Source organism: Entelurus aequoreus, linkage group LG24, assembly GCF_033978785.1.
Source record: "Entelurus aequoreus isolate RoL-2023_Sb linkage group LG24, RoL_Eaeq_v1.1, whole genome shotgun sequence".
NCBI lineage: Eukaryota > Metazoa > Chordata > Actinopteri > Syngnathiformes > Syngnathidae > Entelurus > Entelurus aequoreus.
This window is the reverse complement of record NC_084754.1, coordinates 29,199,977-29,213,073: the sequence shown is the minus strand read 5'-3', so window position 1 is coordinate 29,213,073 and position 13,097 is coordinate 29,199,977. Positions and strand designations below refer to the sequence as shown.

The following is a 13,097-nucleotide window of genomic DNA, read 5'->3' as shown; positions in this document are numbered from 1 at the left end:
ATTATTCAAGGTTTAAATCTCTAGATCAACATTAGGTCTATCTGTCAATATAACGCTTTTAAAGATTTAAGTTGTATGCCATTTTTGTCAAGGAAAACCGTGTTTTTTTATGGAAAAAAACACAAAATATGCAATATTTTCCCCCAATAAAATTTAAAAGTGGAATATTTGAGATTACATAGTAATTGGAGTCTTAAAAAGGTCAATAACTCATAACAACATTAATTTTAATTCATTATTTTTTTGAGCAATGACATTTAAAAAAAAAAAAAGTCCTACTAAAATTATTGGGGATCCAAAAGGGTACTGCTCAGTAAAGTTTAAAAAAATAAATCCAATTTTTTTTTTAACTTTTACCACAATAGTCTCAAGATCAACTTTAGATCTATCCATCAATTATAAGTTTTATTGTTGTTTATGTTTTTTGTTTGTTCGTTTTAGGCCCTTCTTTAAAAAACTTTGTTTTTTAAATGGCAACCGAAAAATATGCAACATTTTCCCCCCAAAATATCTCAAAGTGGAATATTTAATGTGAAGTAAATGGAGCCTTGAATAGGTCAATAATTCAAAATGACATTGATTTTGATTCATTATTATTTTTTAAAGAAAGAAACAGCCTGCATGGCAGCTTTTTGTTATTAGAGTAAATAATGCAACGTTTTTTTGTTACATTTCACCTGTTTGCTCTTTTATACCACTTTTTCTGTTTTTTATTTTTTTTTCATCGTATTTTTAGAATGTGCCGTTAAAAAATTACCTGCGGGCCGCACTTTGGACACCCCTGATATAAATAATTGCTCTTGCGACATCCGGTGGACACATTTAGAACAGCTGTTTTTTTTATTTAAAAATTTTGGCTCATTTTTATACTTAGCAAACTCATCCCGCGGGCCGGAAAAAAACCTGTTCACTGTCCTGATCCGGCTCGTGGGCCGTACGTTTGACACCCCTGTCATAAAACCTTATGTATGGTAGCTGTAAACAATTGTTGATGTTGACTCTTAAACTTTACCATTGTTGTAAAAAAAAAAAAATTAAATATCGTCCACGCTGGCTCATGTATTTTGGGAAAATAAAGTAATTTTTTAATTAATGGCAGTTGTAAAAAAAGAAAAAATTATCCAAGTAAGTCTATTTTGGGCTAATAATGTATTACGATGTGGTAATTGTAAAATATATATATATATGGCAGCACGGTGGCAGAGGGGTTAGTGCGTCTGCCGCACAATACGAAGGTCCTGAGTAGTCGTCAGTTCAATCACGGGCTCGGGATCTTTCTGTGTGGAGTTTGCATGTTCTCCCCGTGACTGCGTGGGTTCCCTACGGGTACTCTGGCTTCCTCCTACCTCCAAAGACATGCACCTGGGGATAGGTTGATTGGCAACACTAAATTGGCACTAGTGTGTGAATGTGAGTGTGAATGTTGTCTGTCTATCTGTGTTGGCCCAGCGATGAGGTTGCGACTTGTCCAGGGTGTACCCCGCCTTCCGCCCGATTGTAGCTGAGATAGGCTCCAGCGCCCCCCGTGACCCCGAAGGGAATAAGTGGTAGTAAATGGATGGATGGATGGATGGATATAGTATATATATATTAGATATTGTCTATTGACTCATGTATGCCAATTTGGGGCAAATAATTTGAAAACATAAAATAAAGTATTGTCCATGTTGTCTCATGTATGTCTATTTTGGGCAAATAATTAAAAACTCTTACCTTAGGTATGTTGTTAAAAGCAAATATCTGACTCCTCTATTTTGGGCTAATCATGTGAACTTACTGTAAAAAAAAAAAAAAAAAAAAAAAAAAAAAGCCCAAATGCAAAAAATGCAAAACTTGACCTTATGTCGTAAAACATATATGACCTTATGGGAGCTTTAAAAAAAAAAGTTGACTCTTAAGCTTCACCATTGTTGTAAAAAAATGTTTTAAATAAAATATCGTCCCAAAAAAAAAGAAAGAAAAAAGTATCTAAGTACTTCTATTTTGGGCTAATAACACATTACGATGTGGTTATTGTAAAACAAAAATAAAAATAAAAAATATTGTGAATTGACTCATGTATGCCAATTTGGGGCAAATAATTAAAAAAATGTAAAACAAAGTATTGTCCATGTTGTCTCACGTCACGGATGTCTATTTTTGGCAAATAATTTAAAACTCTTACCTTATGTACGTTGTTAAAAACACATATCTGACTCCTCTATTTTGGGCTAATCATGTGAACTTACTGTAAAAAATAAAATAAAATAATTAAATGCCCAATAAACCAGTGTACTTTGGACAAAAAAATGCAAAACTTGACCTTATGTCGTAAAACATCTATCGTAAAAAAATGTTGACTCTTAAACTTTACCATTGTTGTAAAAAAATTATATATATATATATATATATATATATATATATATATATATATATATATATATATATATATATATATATATATATATATATATATATATATATATATATATAAGTATCCATGTACATTTATTTTGGGCTAATAACGCATTACTATGTGGTTATTGTAAACATATATTAAATATTGTGAGTTGACTCATGTATGCCAATTTGGGGCAAATTGAAAAAATTAAAAATAAGGGTGTACCCCGCCTTCCGCCCGAATGCAGCTGAGATAGGCTCCAGCACCCCCCGCCACCCCAAAAAAAGGGACAACCGGTAGAAAATGGATGGATGGAAGTATTGTCCAAGTTGTCTCACGCATGTCTATTTTGGGCAAATAATTAAAAACTCTTACCTTGTGGTCGTTGTTAAAAGCAAATATCTGACTCCTCTATTTTGGGCTAACCATGTGAACTTACTGTAAACATTTAAAAAAAAAAATTAAATGCCCAATTGACCAGTGTACTTTTGGCAAAACATGCAAAACTTGACCTTCTGTCGTAAAACATCTATGACCTTATGGGAGCTGTAAACAAATGTTGATGTTGACTCGTAAACTTTACCATTATTGTTAAAAAAACATAAATATATACAGTATATATTAAATATTGTCCACGCTGGCTCGTGTATTTTGGGCAAATAAAGTACATTTTAATTATTGGCAGTTGTAAAAGAAAATAAAAAAATAAAAAAAAAGTATCCAAGTACGTATACTTTGGGCTAATAACGCATTACGATGTGGTTATTGTAAAAATATATATATATATATATCTATATACTGTACATTGTCTATTGACTCAAGTATGCCAATTTGGGGCAAATAATAAAAAATAAATAAAATAAAGTATTGTCTATGTTGTCTCATGTATGTCTATTTTGGGCAAATAATTAAAACTCTTACCTTATGTATGTTGTTAAAAGCAAATATCTGACTCCTCTATTTTGGGCTAATCATGTGAACTTACTGTAACAAAATAAAACAAAATAATAATAATAATAATAATAATAATAATAATAATAATAATAATAAAATGCCCAATTGACCAGTGTACTTTGGGCAAAAAATGCAAAACATGACCTTATGTCGTAAAACATCTATGACGTTATGGGAGCTGTAAAAAATTTTTTATGTTGACTCGTAAACTAATTTACCATTGTTGTAAAAAAATAAAAAATAATAAAATATGGTCCACGCTGGCTCGTGTATTTTGGGCAAATGAAGTACATTTTAATCAATGGCAGTTGTAAAAAAAAAAAAAAAAAAGTATCTAAGTACGTATATTTTGGGCTAATAATGCATTACGATGTGGTTATTGTAAAAACAAATTTAAAAAAAATTGTCCATTGACTCATGTATGCCAATTTGGGGCAAATAATTTAAAAAAAATAAAATAAAGTATTGTCTATGTTGTCTCACGTCACAAATGTCTATTTCGGGCAAATAATTAAAAACTCTTACCTTATTTACGTTGTTACAAGCAAATATCTGACTCCTCTATTTTGGGCTAAACATGTGAACTTACTGTAACAAAATAAAATAATAATAATAATAATAATAAAATGCCCAATTGACCAGTGTACTTTGGGCAAAAAATGCAAAACATGACCTTATGTCGTAAAACATCTATGACGTTATGGGAGCTGTAAAAAAAAATTGATGTTGACTCGTAAACTAATTTACCATTGTTGTAAAAAAATAAAAAAATTAAATATGGTCCACGCTGGCTCGTGTATTTTGGGCAAATAAAGTACATTTTAATCAATGGCAGTTGTAAAAAAAAAAAAAAAAAAAAAAGTATCTAAGTACGTATATTTTGGGCTAATAACGCTTTACGATGTGGTTATTGTAAAAACAAATTTTAAAAAAATTGTCCATTGACTCATGTATGCCAATTTGGGGCAAATAATTTAAAAAAATAAAAAAATAAAGTATTGTCTATTTTGTTTTACGTCACAAATGTCTATTTTGGACAAATAATTAAAACTCTTACCTTATCTATGTTGTTAAAAGCAAATATCTGACTCCTCTATTTTGGGCTAATCATGTGAACTTACTGTAACAAAATAAAATAATAATAATAATAATAATAATAATAATAAAATGCCCAATTGACCAGTGTACTTTGGGCAAAAAATGCAAAACATGACCTTAAGTCGTAAAACATCTATGACGTTATGGGAGCTGTAAAAAAAAATTGATGTTGACTCGTAAACTAATTTACCATTGTTGTAAAAAAATAAAAAAATAAAATATGGTCCACGCTGGCTCGTGTATTTTGGGCAAATAAAGTACATTTTAATCAATGGCAGTTGTAAAAAAAAAGAAAAAAAAAAAGTATCTAAGTACGTATATTTTGGGCTAATAACGCATTACAATGTGGTTATTGTAAAAACAAATTTAAAAAAAATTGTCCATTGACTCATGTATGCCAATTTGGGGCAAATAATTTAAAAAAATAAAAGAATAAAGTATTGTCTATTTTGTTTTACGTCACAAATGTCTATTTTGGACAAATAATTAAAACTCTTACCTTATGTATGTTGTTAAAAGCAAATATCTGACTCCTCTATTTTGGGCTAATCATGTGAACTTACTGTAACAAAATAAAATAATAATAATAATAATAATAATAATAAAATGCCCAATTGACCAGTGTACTTTGGGCAAAAAATGCAAAACATGACCTTAAGTCGTAAAACATCTATGACGTTATGGGAGCTGTAAAAAAAAAATTGATGTTGACTTGTAAACTAATTTACCCTTGTTGTAAAAAAAATTAAATATGGTCCACGCTGGCTCGTGTATTTTGGGCAAATAAAGTACATTTTAATCAATGGCAGTTAAAAAAAATTAAAAAAAGTATCTAAGTACGTATATTTTGGGCTAATAACGCATTACAATGTGGTTATTGTAAAAACAAATTTTAAAAAAAATTGTCCATTGACTCATGTATGCCAATTTGGGGCAAATAATTTAAAAAAAATAAAATAAAGTATTGTCTATGTTGTCTCACATCACAAATGTCTATTTCGGGCAAATAATTAAAAACTCTTACCTTATTTACGTTGTTACAAGCAAATATCTGACTCCTCTATTTTGGGCTAAACATGTGAACTTACTGTAACAAAATAAAATAATAATAATAATAATAATAAAAAAATGCCCAATTGACCAGTGTACTTTGGGCAAAAAATGCAAAACATGACCTTATGTCGTAAAACATCTATGACGTTATGGGAGCTGTAAAAAAAAATTGATGTTGACTCGTAAACTAATTTACCATTGTTGTAAAAAAATAAAAAAAATAAAATATGGTCCACGCTGGCTCGTGTATTTTGGGAAAATAAAGTACATTTTAATCAATGGCAGTTGTAAAAAAAAATTTTAAAAAAAGTATCTAAGTACGTATATTTTGGGCTAATAACGCATTACGATGTGGTTATTGTAAAAACAAATTTAAAAAAAATTGTCCATTGACTCATGTATGCCAATTTGGGGCAAATAATTTAAAAAAAATAAAATAAAGTATTGTCTATGTTGTCTCACGTCACAAATGTCAAAACTCTTACCTTATTTACGTTGTTACAAGCAAATATCTGACTCCTCTATTTTGGGCTAAACATGTGAACTTACTGTAACAAAATAAAATAATAATAATAATAATAATAATAATAATAATAATAATAATAATAATAAAATGCCCAATTGACCAGTGTACTTTGGGCAAAAAATGCAAAACATGACCTTATGTCGTAAAACATCTATGACGTTATGGGAGCTGTAAAAAAAAATTGATGTTGACTCGTAAACTAATTTACCATTGTTGTAAAAAAATAAAAAAATTAAATATGGTCCACGCTGGCTCGTGTATTTTGGGCAAATAAAGTACATTTTAATCAATGGCAGTTGTAAAAAAAAAGAAAAAAAAAAGAAGTATCTAAGTACGTATATTTTGGGCTAATAACGCATTACGATGTGGTTATTGTAAAAACAAATTTAAAAAAAATTGTCCATTGACTCATGTATGCCAATTTGGGGCAAATAATTTTAAAAAAAATAAAATAAAGTATTGTCTATGTTGTCTCACGTCACAAATGTCTATTTTGGGCAAATAATGAAAAACTCTTACCTTATTTACGTTGTTACAAGCAAATATCTGACTCCTCTAAACATGTGAACTTACTGTAAAAATAAAAAAATAAGATGCCCGATTGACCGAAGTACTTATGGGCCAATTATGTAATATTTACCTTTATTGTTGACTTGATGTGAGTCTATTTCGGACAAAGAATGTAAACTTCGCCTGGGGGTTGTCTAAAAATACTGCTTACTGGTCTATTTTTAATGGGCTTGTTTATACGAGAGCGTGATGAAATAACACCGGAGCTCCAGAGTTGCGTCATGCTGCCATTGTTATCTCAGCCGCGTTAGTCTGGGCGGCATATTAACACACAAGCAAAAAAACAAAACAAAAAAAAAAGACTCGGTCATGAGATAAAAATAGAATTGCCGTTGTCACGTGACCTCACCTGGAGCGGCGCGAAGGTGTGTGAGTGGGAAGTGAACTGCCGTATTTCCTCATGCCGCCGTGGATTAAAAGCAGCTACAATGTCGGCGCCGCCACACAGCAGCCCACACAGCGAGACGCGCCAGCATGCAGGTGAGTCGTGGCCGCCTGGCCCTGCGCGAACATTTTCACGCTCACCGGCTCTGCGTCCCCACATTTAGATCGCGATGATCGTGGTGATCTTGGGCCTCCAGCTGGGACCGGCGTGGACCTGCAACGTGAACCGCTGCTATGAGGAGGGCGAGCTGAGCAAGGCGGCCAACAGGAAGCTGACGAGTCATTACCCGCAACCCCCGGAGCCCCACGGCGTGCTGGCGTGGGACTCCCCGGCCTCCTGCCCTCTGGACCTCTACGTGCACTACCAGCAGAGGGAGGCCAGGTCCTTGTCGCCATGGAGATTTGTGTAAGCTTTCACATCTTCATCTACACCAGGGGTCGGCAACCCGCGGCTCTAGAGCCGCATGCGGCTCTTTAGCGCCGCCCTAGTGGCTCTCAGGAGCTTTTTTAAAAATGTATGAAAAATGAAAAAAGATGAGAAAAAAAAAAAAAGTTTTTGTTTTCATATGGTGTCCGTAGGAGGACAAACATGACGCAAACCTCCCTAATTGTTATAAAGCACACTGTTTATATTAAACATGCTTCACTGATTTGAGTATTTGGCGAGCGCCGTTTTGTCCTACTAATTTTGGCGGTCCTTGAACTCACCGTAGTTTGTTTACAAGTATAACTTTGTCCGACTTCCTAGAACGTGTTTTATGCCACTTTTTCTGTGTCATTCTGTCCACCAAACTTTTAACATTGTGCGTGAATGCACAAAGGTGAGTTTTGTTGATGTTATTGACTTGTGTGGAGTGCTAATCAGACATATTTGGTCACTGCATGACTGCAAGCTAATCGATGCTAACATGCTATTTAGGCTAGTTATATACATATTGCAGCATTATGCCTCATTTGTAGCTATATTTGAGCTCATTTAGTTTCCCTTAATTCAATTTATATCTCATGACACACTATCTGTATGTAATATGGCTTTTAATTTTTTGCGGCTCCAGACAGATTTGTTTTTGTATTTTTGGTCCAATATGGCTCTTTCAACATTTTGGGTTGCCGACCCCTGATCTACACCTTCTTTTTCTTTCCACGCACACTTTTTAATCTGACATTTCCAATTGTTTTAAACACTAAATGCTTCACGCCGCTCTATTCCAGTCAAAAGTTTAGAGACGCTTTCCCATTGAACATGTGACACAAGTTACTTTTGACTAGCGAGTACAAGTCAGTAGTCTAGTGCGGTAGTTCTCAAATGGGGGTACGCGTACCCCTGGGGGTACTTGAAGGTATGCCAAGGGGTACGTGAGATTTTTTTTAAATACTCTAAAAATAGCAACAATTCAAAAATCCTTTATAAATATATTTATTGAATAATACTTCAACAAAATATGAATGTAAGTTCATAAACTGAGCATCAAATCAAGTAGGCTATTCCATTCATTACCATAACGCCAGAGTTCCCCCCATGCCATGATGGTTTGACCCTCACTAAAATGTCTGTCAAAAAGAACTGTGAAAAGAAATGCAACAATGCAGTATTCAGTGTTGACAGCTGGATTTCTTTTGGACATGTTCAATAAATATTGATGTTAAAGATGTATTTTTTTGTGAAGAAATGTTTAGAATTAAAGTTCATGAATCCAGATGGATCTCTATTACAATCCCCAAAGAGGGCACTTTAAGTTGATGATTACTTCTATGTGTAGAAATCTTTATTTATAATTAAATCACTTGTTTATTTTTCAACAAGTTTTTAGTTATTTTTATATCTTTTTTTTCCAAATAGTTCAAGAAAGACCACTACAAATGAGCAATATTTTGCACTGTTATACAATTTAATAAATCAGAAACTGATGACATAGTGCTGTATTTTACTTCTTTATCTCTTTTTTCAACCAAAAATGCTTTGCTTTGATTAGGGGGTACTTGAATTAAAAAAATGTTCACAGGGCGTACATCACTGAAAAAAGGTTGAGAACCACTGCTGTAGTGCATCTCCAAACTGCTGACTGCTACTTGAAGGAAAAAAAACCGTTTCCGATTGCATTTGCCTTTTTGAAAACACATTTGGGGATTTAGATGGAAAACCGCAGGTGCCAAACTCACGTCTAGCCCGCCATATCATTTAAAGTGGCCCTATACATCATTTATCGTGGCCCACCATGTCATTAATTGTTCAGGCAATGTCATTTAAAGTGAGCCACAGCGTCTTTTGATGTGGCCCGCCACGTCATTTAAAGTGGACCACCACATCGTTTAATTTGGCCAGCCATTATCTTTTTAAGTGGCCCGCCACGTCATTTAAAGTGGACCACCACATCATTTAATTTGGCCTGCCATATCATTTAACTTGACCCACCACGTCATTTAAAGTGGACCATCACATCATTTAATTTGGCCCGCCACATCATTTAAAGTGGACCATCACATCATTTAATTTGGCCTGCCACATCATTCAAAGTGGACCACCACGTCATTTAATTTGGCCTGCCACATCTTTTAAAGTGGCCCACCGCATCACTTTAAGTGAGCCACAGTGTCTTTTGAATTGGCCAGCCACATCATTTAAAATGGCCCGCCACATCATTTAATTTGGCCCGCCACATCTTTTAAAGTGGCCCACCACAACGTTAATTTGGTCCGCCACATTATTTAAAGTGTCCCGCCACGTCATTTAAAGTGGCCCGCCACTTCATTTAAAGTGAGCCACAGCGTCTTTTCAATTGGCCAGCCACATCATTTAAAATGGCCCACCACATCATTTATTTTGGCCCGCCACATCTTTTAAAGTGGCCCGCCACATTATTTAAAGTGTCCCACCACATCATTTAAAGTGGCCCGCCACTTCATTTAAAGTGAGCCACAGCGTCTTTTCATGTGGCCTGCCACATCATTTACAGTAGACCACCACGTCATTTAATTTGGCCCGCCACGTCATTTAAAGTGAGCCACAGCGTCTTTTCATGTGGCCTGCCACATCATTTAAAATGGCCCACCACATCACTGAATTTGGCCCGCCACATCTTTTAAAGTGGCCCACCACGACATCATTTAAGGTACAGCGTCTTTTCATGTGGCCTGCCACATCATTTAATTTGGCTTGCACGGGGTATATACGTGTGTGTGTGTGTGTGTATACAATGCATGCAGTTTCTCCAACCAATTGGGTCATTTCCATGAGACTCCCCTGACATGTTTCAACTCCCCAAACATGATCAGATAACTTTCCCATATTTAATGGCAGTGTTTCTGTACGCCTGCTGTGTTCTGAGCGGGAGACATGCAGCTCTTTTCACGCTCCGTCTTAAATAGCCAAACAAAATAAACATCCTTCCATGGTTGAGATTTCAATGCCTGGGGCGAGAAAACACCCACACACACACACACACACACGTGGGTGTACACTATTAGTGATGACACCTGAGTCATGCGACATCCATCCAGTTTTGTTTTGAAGATCGTATGTCGACTCTCTTTCCGCTCAGGTGATCAGCACACAAGGAAACTTCCGCAGGCTCTTGCATAAGTTCTTTTTTTTTTTTTTCCATCACTTATCTTGCCCACAGAGAGCTTCTACCAGTGAGTCACGGCTTCCCCGGGATTTGATCATTTCTCAACTACTTTTACTTGAAACTCGATCTGAGATACTAAACCACGCTGTTGGGAAATTCCCTACTATCTTACCTCGAGCAGTGACTTTGAAACATGCCGCTTTTGCAAGACAACCGTGAGTGGCGTGCATCAGCATAACGTGGATGCACACTCGCTGTGTGAAATATACTTAAGCGGTCATTCCAAGTGGGCATGCCTTACAAAACTGCATAAAATACACATTCCATTGAGGACCAAGTCTTTAAATGACATAAAAGTTAAAGTACCCATGATTGTCACACACACACTAGGTGTGGCGAAATTATTCTCTGCATTTGACCCATTACCCTTGATAACCCCATGGGAGGTGAGGGGAGCAGTGGGCAGCAGCGGTGGTCGTGCCCGGGAATCATTTTTGGGGATTTAAGCCCCAATTCCAACCCTTGATGCTGAGTGCCAAGCAGGGAGATAATGGGTCCCATTTTTATAGTCTTTGGTATGACTCGGCCGGGGTTTGAACTCACAACCTACCAATCTCAGGGCGGACACTCTAACCACTAGGCCTAGCAGAGAAAAGTAGAGAGGGACCGATACCGGCACCGATATTTCGATGCATTTTTGTATCAGCCTATTTTCATTTTAATACAATAGACACATATGACAGAAATATTAATAATTGTTGAGGTAGATAGTAATAACCAACGTTCACGCAGCAGCTCTTTTACCCCGCGTGAGAAAAATTCCCTTCTTGTTTGAAAAATTATTTTAAAAATAAGATTTACTCTCATTGAGTTCTTGTGAGAATTCTTCTCCGGTCTGCTCAGCTCTCCCGGTTTTAGGTTTTCCCTACCCCACAAGCTTCGGAGTGTGGGCGCCGCGAGTTTCATGTTCTGTGATTCGAATAACAACGCAACAGGAACGGAGGAGAAAACTTTGTGTACATATCTTGACAAACGGGAGACTTATTATATGCGGAAAGAAGGGCAGGCAGCAGCTCACACATTCTCATACTGTCTGTCACATCCAGGAAGAAATCATGTCGGTCAGCTTGAAAAATGTCTTAGAATTGTTAAGTACATAACTCCACATGCATTCATTCATAGTTTTGTTGTCTTCAGTGACAATCTACAATGTAAATGAAATGAAAATAAAGAAAACGCATTGAATGAGGAGAAGGTGTGTCCAAACGTTTGGCCTGTACTGTACACATTATATATACATATATATATATATACAAATATACATATGTATACATTTACACAAATATATACATATAATATACAATATATATGCTGTACACATACAGATTTATATATACTATATATATATATATATTTTTTTTTTTATAAAATGAAAAAAATTATGTTTATATAAATGAAATACTATATTTGTGGGGCGGTATAGCTCGGTTGGTAGAGCGGCCGTGCCAGCAACTTGAGGGTTGCCGGTTCGATCCCTGCTTCCGCCATCCTAGTCACTGCCGTTGTGTCCTTGGGCAAGACACTTTACCCACATGCTCACAGTGCCACCCACACTGGTTTAAATGTAACTTAGATATTGAGTTTCACTATGTAAAGCGCTTTGAGTCACTAGAGAAAAGCGCTATATAAATATAATTCACTTCACTTATTTTTAGCCTGTTTACAAACAAAAAAAAAGTCACCATTTGTTTGGTCTTTTTTTGTGCTCACGGTTTACACTGTCATGCTTTTTGTGTCCAGGTGGAAAACCATGAAGGACCACTACCCCTCCACGTATGTGGAAGCTCAGTGTCTGTGCTCAGGCTGCATCGTGACCAAAAACAAGGGTGTCCCTGAAATGAGTCACGACTACAACTCAGTCCCCATCGAGCAGAGTCGAGTGTTTCTGAAGAGGGAGCTCTGTGATGATGGACGAAAGTATTATCTGAAGCCCGTCTCGGTTAATGTGGTCGTGGGCTGCACATGTGCCAGACCCCGTATCGCTTCCTAGGGTCTCCTCTTGTAGGCCCACCAACTATATTTTAAGATTCCACTATGGTCAGTGGAATGATGGTAGGATATTCATCCAGAACTGTATTGCCTTTTCTTTGCAATCATTAGTCAGAACTTCGGAGGCTCCAAGTTGCATATGCCTTTTATTTACAAGCCTATTTATTTATTTATGTTTACTGTACAGCGGGTATTTTAATAAAAGCAGTTTTTCATGTTGAAATTTTTAATATAGTTATTTAAATGTACTTTTTATGTGTCCTGTTCGGCGATGTTTAGCTGATACATGAGCGAATGACGAAGATCTGACAGTCTAAAATATTGTATTTATTTATTTATATATGCTGATATTGTCCCAATTTTCATGTCAAACGGGTCTTGTGAGGTTAGCTTCTTTAAGTTTGAAGCAAAAATAAAGATGTTGATGCTATTTTCTTTGTGTGCTTATTTCCAATGCCAATGACACATGTGCATCTTGCACGTGCAGCAAGGTTTATTTCAGAAGTTCAATTCGACA

At 35.5% G+C, this 13,097-nt stretch overlaps 1 protein-coding gene across 1 annotated transcript; it reads left to right on the top strand.

The window, feature by feature from the left end:
- The first annotated feature begins 6,572 nt into the window (after positions 1-6,572).
- On the top strand, positions 6,573-12,960 carry il17c (interleukin 17c). Its single transcript, XM_062035334.1, has 3 exons — positions 6,573-7,061; positions 7,130-7,371; positions 12,332-12,960. Exons 1-3 carry the CDS (start codon positions 7,056-7,058, stop codon positions 12,579-12,581), a joined length of 498 nt encoding a protein of 165 aa, XP_061891318.1. The 5' UTR covers positions 6,573-7,055; the 3' UTR covers positions 12,582-12,960.
- Positions 12,961-13,097: the final 137 nt, after the last annotated feature.

Bases quoted from the DNA above. Each gene is read 5' to 3' on its own strand.
- il17c (XM_062035334.1), top strand. The intron at 7,372-12,331 runs GTAAGCTTTCAC...TTTTGTGTCCAG, and splicing joins TTGTCGCCATGGAGATTTGT to GTGGAAAACCATGAAGGACC.